Source organism: Urtica dioica, chromosome 5 (genome assembly GCF_054948205.1).
Source record: "Urtica dioica subsp. dioica isolate 48M chromosome 5, U.dioica_male_clone48M_v1_H2, whole genome shotgun sequence".
Taxonomy (NCBI): domain Eukaryota; kingdom Viridiplantae; phylum Streptophyta; class Magnoliopsida; order Rosales; family Urticaceae; genus Urtica; species Urtica dioica.
The window spans coordinates 22,685,955-22,696,439 of NC_142760.1; the positions used below are offsets into that span (position 1 = coordinate 22,685,955).

Sequence of the window (10,485 nt, forward strand, 5' to 3'; positions counted from 1 at the left end):
GAAATAAAATATTCTGGAAGATTCCATGAATATCTCCTTTTACTACTATAAATAGGGGTTCATGAGAATGCAAAAATAAGCAATTATTTTGTGAAAATTTCGTGCATCCTAGCCTCTCCTTGGCCGTGCATCTACCTCTCCCTCCCCTTGGAAATTCGTTTCCATTCTTAGTAAAATAAGAGAGAGATCTCGAAACACCTAGTTTCGTGATCTAGTGAGATAAAGACTGTGCCCACTCATCTTTCTTATTCGTCTCGGAGATTATGTTTCGGAAGACTAAGGTGTCATCACATCGAGTCCTTGAAGGAGGAGTTCCTTATCTGATCGTGTGGAGGCTTGTACGTTCAAGACGAAGACGGATTGTGAAAGCTTTCAGTTCGTGAACCAAAAACCAATGTAAGTACTCGTTTACTCTTGTATCGGTTGCTTGACTTATATTCTCTCGTATAATTTTTAATTAACGTAAATCTAGATCTTGTCATATAATCATTGAATTAATTAGCTCATGATTAGCGTAATTAATTACTTTTCCGCATTTATATGGTTATATGGGGGAATCATCCCCGACACTCCTCTCAATCCCCTCGCGAGTCTCGCTCTCTTACTACGTACAGACATCGACATCGTCCACGCCTGCCTCTGCTCGCCCATAAGATTCGGGATCATTGTCACGAAGAACACGATCTCGATCCTCGTGGCTTCTCCCCAGCGTGGGGTCATCGCAAGATCGACATCGTTCTGCCTCTGCTCTCCCAGAAACTTCGAGATCCTTGTTACAAAGAAGACAATCGCGGACTCTCGCGCATCGCCGCAAGACCAAAACGATCTCCGCCATTCTCTTCTTCACTCCTCCGTCGCAGATGTTTGGCTTTTTCATTGGCCTAGCCTTCTCGGAATCGTTATTCTCCACCGTCGGGGTTGGATTCTCTGTCGTGGAATCCATCGACGGTCTGAGATGAACACAGAGCTCGCAATTCAAGCTCGATACAAATATGATCGGTTCGGCTTGGCCATCATGAGTATCACCGGAAAATTCAAGTGGTTGACGTCTTGGACGATAACAGTTTTTTTTCTCTAGAAAGTTTTCTAGAAAAATAACATGGAGAGAAAGAAGAAGATGGAGAAGAAAAAATAGAATAGACAAAGAAGAGTAAAAAAAAGAAAAGAAAAGAGGATGATAAATTTGTACACAAACTTTTACCTTTCCATATTTAGCCAATACTTTGATTTTGGGAAGAAAAACATTGTAGCTCCATTTCTAATCAACCTATATTCCGATCTATTTTGAGATTTGGACGCTGCTAGGAGTAAACAAAAAAAGAGCAATGGATATTCCGATCTATTTTGAGATTTGGACACTGCTAGGAGTAAAAAAAAAAGTGCAATGGATTTTTTTGGACTTTTTCTCAAAAAGGTCAGCAATAGCACTAGGGTATGATAGTGATTTTTTTTTTTACCAAGTCTACCCTTATCTCATTTTTTAATTATTTTTATTTTGTGACCCACATAAAATCTTTTTTACCCAATCAAGATCCTTTACCTCATTTTCTTATTTCATTTCCCAAGAAAACGATACGGAGAAGGAAAACAAGAAAGATTAAGAAGAGAATAAATAAACCCATTTTTAAAATGTTCATAACCTTTGATTTCAACCTCCGTTTTTGATAATTTTGGTATCAATGCGAAGCGCCCTCGAAGACTTGTTTCTTTTAAGACCGGTCTTCAAAATGTTTTCTTTTAAGCCTAAATTTCGTGATCATACTTTCACGACACTCCTATAATAATTAGTTTCGTGACAACATGGTCACTGAACTTAGCAGTTTCGTACAACATGGTCGCGGAATTTTCATTTTTCGTGACAATTTGGTCACGAAAATCTATGAATTTGTGATAATATTGTCACGAAATTTGAGTTTTTTTTTTTTTTTTTTTTTTTTTTTTTTTTTTTTTTTTTTTTAACAAACTCATCCAAAATTAGTGGATTCTTTAGTAAAATTTTGTCTCAAGAAAAAAAACCATGTATGTAATCTTTTACATAGAAGATCACGAGATAGTGACTTGTATTATTTCGTCGTAATATATTTATTGATTATTGTTATTATTATAAAATTTAAAGAAGTTGATATAGTTTAAACTTTTCTGATCATTAAGTTTTTTTTAAATTTGTTGTAATATTTCATGTCATTATCTCATGACCCTAGTGTATCCAATGGCTTATTAGTTTTTAAGTTTGTTTGATTTTTTTATTATTATTTCCAATGCCACTCATTGACCAGTTTGAAAACATCTATTTGTTAAAAAAATCAATTGAATTTGGGTGAATTTGTTATAAAAAAAAATGTATTTCGTTACCACAATGTCATATATATATATATATATATATGGTCATGAAATCGCTAAATTTTGCGACCATGTTGTTACGAAAATGCTGAATTTTTTTGACAAGATTGTTACGAAACTATAAATTTAGCCATTTTGCGACAATTTGGTCACAACATTTAAAAATAAAAGGAAACATGATCAACTTAAAAGAAACTAGGCTCCGAGGGCTTCACATTGATACCAAAGTTGTCGATATCGAATGTCGGAATCAAAGGTTATAGACTTTTAAAATTTTGGGTTTCTCAATTCCCTTATTTTTCTATCTTTCTTTCCTTTTCCTTAAGGGTAGATCTAAAAAAAAACAAAAATTCTCTCCCATTCCTTAGTTCTGTTGCTGATTTTTTTAAAAGGGATATTAACACTGATACTACCATTTTGATGGCATTTTATCTAAGGGACAATGAGCATAGTAGCCCAATAAGCCCACCAATATTAGTAAAATAGCCCAACTTTGAATAAATTAAAGGAATAGCCCATTTAATAATTGACTGCCCAAATTACCCCTCGCACTAAATTTACCCAATCCTAAACCTAAATTCGTTCGGTCCTTGTCCTAAACCTAAATCCATTTCACGCCACCACGGGACCAATCTCCGCCGATCCAGTCCACATCGCCGCCGATCCAGTCCACATCGCCGCCGATCCATTTCACGCCGCCGTGTCGTCGCCGATCGTCGTCTATCCAACCAGCGCTTCTCTCTCGGCAACACGTAGAGCCCTTACGGTGGTACTCCAATTGCTGACACTCTTCGCGAAGGTCAGATCGGCAACAAGGTCAGATCGCGAAGGTCAATCTCATTTGCAAATTCATCGAGGTCAGTCTCACTTGAGTTTTGAAAAATATTACAATATAATCGGGGGCGCGTATAGTCTCAATGCTTATTCTGTAATTAACTGTATATGTTAATAATAAACTGAATGTTTTGCTTAATGTAGGTTAATGAATACAATGAATAGGTTAATGAGTTATGGAATTTCTTTGCTTCGGTTGAGTTATGGAATTGTTCGCATTAGGTTAATCAATTAACTGAATAGGTTAATGAATACACTGAATTGGTTAATGAGTTATGGAATTGCTTTGCTTCGGTTGAGTTATGGAATTGTTCGCATTAGGTTAATCAATTAACTGAATATGTTAATGAATACACTGAATTGGTTAATGAGTTATGGAATTGCTTTGCTTCGGTTGAGTTATGGAATTGTTCGCATTAGGTTAATCAATTAACTGAATAGGTTAATGAATACACTGAATTGGTTAATGAGTTATGGAATTGCTTTGTTTAATGTAATGCTTGCATTAAGTTCATTAATTAACTGGATGAGTTAATCAATTAACTGAGTCATTGTGTTATGGATTTGATTTGCTTAATGTAGTGAACTGAATGCCTGCATTAGGTTAATTAATTTACTGAATGCTTATTAATTTATGAACTGATTTATTATTCATTAGGTATTCAACTGATGAATCTGACCATAGCGTTTATGAATCTGCCTGCATAAATCTGAAGGAAAATGGGGGTAAGCAACTGATGTAGTAACCCAAAGAGTGTATTTTTTTATACATGAATATAGTGTACTCATGTATTTTATTATCATTTTGCAGTCCAAATATAAATGCAATTCAAGTAAATGGCTTGTTAATGCAAGAATAAATACACACACAAAGTTGGAGCACTTTGATCAGATCATCTCGAAGCTTAATGAACCGCAGCGACAACTGTTTAGCAGGTCAGCCTTTGGCTCGTTGTTACCGCTACATCATGCTGAAGCATTGCCAAGTAAAGTCACGAGATTCCCTTCAAGAATCATCAATCATCTAGTCCTGAGGCTATGTCATGGCAGCAACGAAAATGAGCTCACCTTCAAAATCAATAGAAAAGTGAGACGTTTTGGCATCAAAGATTATGCTCTCATGACAGGCTTAAACTGTCAAAAACCCACACAAGAGGAACTTGATTATCTTAAATCACGTAAGGTAATTAACCTAACTACATAACTCAATTTACAAGACATTAAGTTATGCATTGTATCTAGATAAATATTCTAATGTAGTATTTGTAATTGAAACAGGTGGATGAGAATTCCGTCTTTTACAAGACATTCTTCGCCAACACACGACGAGTTACAAAGGAAGGCCTTCTCCAAAAGTATAAAGAAGTTAAATCCGATGAGACCCCTGACGAATTGCTGATTATGCTTGCAAATGCATGCATTATTGAGTTGATCCTATTTCCGAAACAGCCAAACATAGGCATCGACATGAGTCGTGTATGCATAGCAGGTGATGAGAAGCGAGTGAATGAGTTTCCGTGGGGATGACTGAGTTACGAAGCACTTTGCAATTCAATTAATAGTGCATCAAACTCAATCCGAAACAATGTCAATGCGTACGGTTTGGAAGGGTTTTCGCACGCCTTGGTTGCATGGGCATACGATATTCTTCCATCACTTTTAGATCACGGCTATGGACAAATCAGAAATGTTGATCACTTGCCACGAATACTGCGATGGAATTACGTCTACTATCCGAACATAAATGTTGCCACGAAGATGTACAATAATGTCTTTAACAACAAAGAGGTAATTCTTAATTTACTGGTTTAGTTAATTAAATAACTTTCCATGCTTGATTAAATATATCAATTCAATTAATATATCAATTCAATTAATACTGACATTCATAACCTAAACTAAATGTATTGAATGCTTGAATTAGGTATTTGCTCAAGTTATGTCTGTTATGTTAATTCATTTACATATTGAAAATAGATTTAGGTTAATTAATTAACTGAATGTTGAATGTTGGGATTAGGAATTATGAATGGTTGACATTATTATGATGTTGGGCTGGCAGGTACATGTAGGTGTAATTAAATTGAGCGAAGAAGAGACAAACGCTTATTACATGATTGATCTTCTTAAAGAAAATGATAAAGATCAGTCTGATGCTGAAGAGGAGGAGGAGTCAGAGGAAACGGAAGCAGAGGAGGATGAGGAAGAGGAGGCAGAGGCAGAGGAGGAAGAGGAAGATGAGGAGGAAGAGGAGGCGAGGGAGGATGAGGAAGATTCAGTTCAAGAAAAAGATGCCGGGGAAGCATAGGACAGTTCGTCGCTGTTTCAAATTGTGAGCAAGATTGCGAAACAGCAAGCAGTGATGAAGAAAGAACAGGAAAAGATAAAGAAAGAGATGCAGGAAAATCACGAAATAGTGACTACGAAACTTGATGGAATCATTAAAGTAATGAAGATAGTTTACGGAAAAGGTGGAGTTGACCTACAAAACAACAGCGTCAACAGAATTGTAACAAATGAATCAAATCCCGAAGAGGTAAGAGTCTTTGTTAAGTTCAAGTTATTGGTAAATTTATGAACTAAATACCTAAAAAATGATGTTTCTTACTAGGACGATGAAGAACGATCACAAGGTTATGAAGGACAAGGCACAGAGACGCATGCGGAAGAGGAAGGAAATGAGGTAGCTGTGCAAGTCAAAAAAAGTAAATTTAACATAGAAATCAGTTAATTGAATATCTGCATCAATGTTTCTTTGAATAACAGAATAATCGTGAGACTTCTAACAAGGAGGGACGCAGTGAAGAATCATCTGCTTTGAAGGAACAACTTTCTCCGTCATCGGAGAGCAGAAGGGCTGCTGAGAATGACTCAAATGTGGTAAGAAATATAATGTAAAGTAAATTTGATTTACGTACTAAGTTAATTGATTCATGGCCTAAGTTAATTAAATTTACTAAAACATGTTACCTCGCCTTCTTTTATAGCAAGCTGAAATTGAGATGGATGATATTAACAATATCACAGAAATTCAAATTGAAATTGCACCAGTCCCGGCAAATGAAAATGTAAGTAACAATAAGTTTACTTACATCTCAATGTAAGTTTATAAAGTTAATTAATTAACTGAAACATATTCTGACCTATGTTAATTAACTGTACATCTCAATGTCTAATCGGCTGTCGATGCCAATTTGAATGATGTTGTCGATGTGTTTGGAAGTGATGATAGCACAAGTACAAAAAGTGAGGAACTTGTAGCAGCTTCAATGAAGCGGAAATTATGTGAGGTAAATAAAGAATATAGGCATATTTTACATTATAGAAACACATGTTGTTGAGGTAGTTTAACTTGATTTTTGAAGGACAATCAAGAGGGTGATAAAGAGAAAACCCCGACAAAAGCAGCGGAAGCAAACGACCAGCCAAAACCACAGCCACGTAGGTCTCCACGCCTATTGAGCTTGAATGAAGCCTTTGAAGAAAATGTACTAGGAAAGAGAGGTCCTAGAAGACCCAAGCAACCAGCAGTGATGATACGAAGTCCTTACACGACGGAGTTTGGATCATCATTAGAGAAAAGTAAGGCTACAATTGAAGACACCGATTCACCGTCATTTAGTCTTAATCTTTCGCAGTTCGATGACAAAAAAGCGAAGAAGCCCAAGAATTCCAAAAAAAGTCTGGTGTATCAAAGAAAGAAAAACAAAAAATAGACAGGTTGTATGGTTAATTAGAGTATTTTGGGATTTAGGTGTAAAAATGAGAAGGAAGGGCAGGTTTAGATAATGGTTGTAGTTGGATTTCATTTTGAAATTCCTTTTGTGGTGAAAAACAGATTAGTTTCATCAAATATAGAGTAAATTAGTTATGATACATAATCAGAGATGATACTTTTAGTGTTGCTTTGTCAATTGATTTAACATGTTATAATCCATGTGATGAGCTAAATATGTGCGAAAGGGACGAACAAACACCAATCACTTTTTGCAACAAAAACACACAAGTGCATATCAAAGTATAGACTCCCAATAAGTCTGTTAATTAATTAACTTAACATAAGCAAACTGTTAATTGATTGCACAATTCAAAAAGATAATTCAACAATCAATTAGCCTATAAAATCAAGCCATTGTCGTATAGAAAAGGTAACAAAAATATGTGAAAATTTCTAAAATGAAAAATAGTTCAATAAAAGAATTAAGACAAAATTCCAAAATCTTGAAACTAAAACTCTAATGCTTCTTAAGACAGGATCTCTTGTTGTGTCCCATTGCTCCACAATTCGAGCAATTCATCTTCTCCGCAGCAATCGAAGATGATGCATACCTCTTCATCTTCGGCCTTCCCGCCTTTGCTACCACAATGGGGGTTTTAATTGCCTTAAGCAACTCCGATGGAATATCCCAACTGGACATATCATCAATCGGGTACAAACTAGCGGAATAGGTGGCAATATAAAAATCTTTTGTATAATACTGTGAAATGAACGGCATCACTTGTAGCCTGTTTTTCCACATCGTAGCCATCGCGTGTGAGCACGGAAAATCGTTCATTTGCCAATAATTACACGTGCACGTTCGTTTGTTGATGTTGACAACTTCGTTCACTCCATTATCTTGAACTTGGAATTCATCAACATTAATAGGATTGACCTGCAATCAGACAGTAAATTTAATTAACTTAGTAAGTTAATTAAATTAACTCATTCAGGAAAATACATTGATAAGTAAATTAAAAGTATTTAGAGTTACTCACCATTGATCGTGCTTTTTCCTCATTTTCATGAGACATATTCAACGAGGCCCAAGTTGTCAATGATGAATTCATTGATTGGCCCGAGAGTAACCGATCAAAAAACCATCCCTGAAGAATGTTGCGATACTCAATTACTAACTGCGAAACCGGCAATCCCCTTGCCTCGAGCAACCGTGCATTCATCGATTCCGATATATTCGTTGTCATGATGTTGTAACGCTTTCCCGGGAAAAGTGCACGCGACCATCGTAAGGGGTCAGCATCTTCTAGGTACTTTTTGATGCCCGGATCAATTCTTTCCAACAAAGTCATAAACTTTTCAAACTCTTGAGTTTTGTAAGCCTTTGCACATGTTTTGAAGAATGGCTCAATGGCGCCGTGATGGAACCTAGTCTTCAAATTGTTGCATAAATGCTGCATGCATATGGCATGTTTGGCTAATGGAAAGACATTTGAAACTGCCTTAGGAATGCTAATGTGACGATCGGATATGATTACCAAGTCGTCACGATCACCCATACACTCTTTGAGCTTAGAAAGAAACCACTCCCATGATGAATCGTTCTCCGAATTAACGATACCTAATCCAAGTGGGAATATGTGATTATCGCCATCCAAGGCAGAAGCAAGAAGCATTTGACCTCCAAATTTACTTTTAAGAAATGAGCCATCTATGGAAAAAACGGGACGACAATACTTCCAGCCGGCTATGGATGCACCAAAAGAAATGAAGAAGTAAAAAAACTCTCCGCTTGGTTTGATCTGTAAATCTGTAAATGTTCCTGTGTTGACAAAAAGTAGGTAAAATAATTACAATATCTCTGTAAAAGAGAAAACAGTTTCTGGTTAGCATTGTTGTTTCAGTTAATTAATTAACTAATGAAGAACATTAGGTTAATTAATTTACTGAGCCTGAATGATGTCAAATGTTTACCTGGATTCCTTTCCTTCATCATCTTTGCAACAAGAGGAAGCAAAGAATATGACTCCTCGGGACAGCCTCTTATTTCTTTAAGAGTAAGTTGTCGAGATTTCCATGCCTTGTAATAAGAAATTTCGACTTTTCCCTTAACCAACATGGTTGAAATCACATCTTTCGGAGTAACATGACTAGCACTCCTATTCAATTACTCTGTTTTGATACATTGACTGACCAAGGAAGAGGTAGCTTGAACATGACGATTAGAAAAGACTTCCATCCTATGATCCATAGAGTGCAGACTAGTGTACTTGCGTACAGTCCAAAAATGAAAATTCTTGGAAGACACCGCGTTCATCATCCATGGGCAAGAAGGTGCACAACATATCAAATTGAAACGAGTACTTGAAGATCTAAGGACTTTGTACTCGAAATGATGTGTAATAGCATATAATTGCATGACCTTGATCATATACTCCTTAGACAAGAAAATATCATTCTCTTTGATATCAAATGACGTAGAGAAGTTGTCAAAGTTGATATCATCAATGATCGAAACCTGTTTTCCAATATCAACAGTATCAATTGAAGATCCACTGCCGGAAGAATCGTAAAGAATTAACCCAGCCGCGTTTTCTAAGCAAAAAATGAAACAAAAACAGTTATACAACTACAAAGAAACCTATATGGTTTTAGTTAATCAAATTTACTCAAACGATTAATTAAATTAAATGAAAATCTTGTAATTCATCGGATGCACTTCAAGAATGAGATTGTGATGCCATTAACGTTAGTGTACTGAAAAATATGAACACTGAAGATTTAATAAACATAAATATACAAACAAATACTAAACGAACAAAAGACACAAATAAGAAATCAGTAAATTAAATTAACTCATCCGGTTAATTAATAAACGATTCGTCCCTAAAATAAAATAAAAGCTTGATTTGTCTAAGAACGATGATGAATCAAGAATAGGATTGACAGAACACACCGAAATTGAATAAACGAAACATCAATAGAGAATTTTTTCTAATTGCTGTATCAAATACAAAACCACAAAAAAAAAAAAAACCAGCGACTTACCAGGAAATTTAGAGAAGATCGTTCGTTATGCAATGATGATGATGATCGCAAAAGCTTGTTTGATTGGGAAAATCTCGGAGACAAAAGCCTGTCTGATCGCAAACCACAAAAAGCAAAAAACAAAAATTCAGAGAACACCAAGCTTGTTTGAGCGTGAACGATCTTGCGATCTTGAGCGTGAACAAAAATTGAATCAGGAAATTCAGAGAAGATCGTTCGTTACCAGTACAAACGATCTTGCCACGATGATGATGATCGTAAAAGCTGGTTTGATGGTTGGATTCTGGACAGAGAACGCCCAGCTTGTTTGCTTGAGCGTGAATTTGTTTGTTTGAGCTTGTTTGAGCGAATAGCGAATGTATATAGTGAAGGGTATAATTGTCAGCTGATAAAAAATGGGCTATTTGCTTAATTAAATGGAACTTGGGCTATTCCCCTAATAAGAAGTGTAAGGTGGGCTCGTGACAACAAATTTCACTTTATCTAAATCAACCAAAAAGCAAATATTGACACATCTATTACTAAATTGTTTGTGAAAAGACTCT

General features: G+C 35.9%; 2 protein-coding genes across 3 annotated transcripts; one reads left to right on the forward strand and one right to left on the reverse strand.

Moving 5' to 3' along the window:
• Window positions 1-3,656: 3,656 nt before the first annotated feature.
• On the forward strand, window positions 3,657-6,087 carry LOC149397620 (uncharacterized). 2 transcript variants are annotated; one of them, XR_016297115.1, is made up of 6 exons: window positions 3,657-3,900; window positions 3,986-4,357; window positions 4,453-4,962; window positions 5,237-5,710; window positions 5,786-5,857; window positions 5,941-6,087. XR_016297115.1 is itself a non-coding variant. In XM_089615511.1 (6 exons), the coding sequence occupies exons 4-6, from the start codon at window positions 5,537-5,539 to the stop codon at window positions 6,070-6,072; spliced, it is 378 nt and encodes a 125-aa protein (XP_089471637.1). In that variant the 5' UTR covers window positions 3,682-3,900; window positions 3,986-4,357; window positions 4,453-4,962; window positions 5,237-5,536; the 3' UTR covers window positions 6,073-6,087. The 2 variants fall into 2 exon arrangements, 1 of the variants encoding a protein (XP_089471637.1); XM_089615511.1 differs by having other exon boundaries at window positions 3,682-3,900.
• Window positions 6,088-7,409: 1,322 nt separating this feature from the next.
• LOC149397621 (uncharacterized) lies at window positions 7,410-9,870 on the reverse strand. The gene is made up of 5 exons (XM_089614293.1): window positions 9,849-9,870; window positions 9,087-9,487; window positions 8,867-8,999; window positions 7,933-8,714; window positions 7,410-7,829 (listed from the first exon to the last, which is right to left on the reverse strand). Exons 1-5 carry the CDS (start codon window positions 9,868-9,870, stop codon window positions 7,410-7,412), a joined length of 1,758 nt encoding a protein of 585 aa, XP_089470419.1.
• Between the last annotated feature and the right edge of the window lie 615 nt (window positions 9,871-10,485).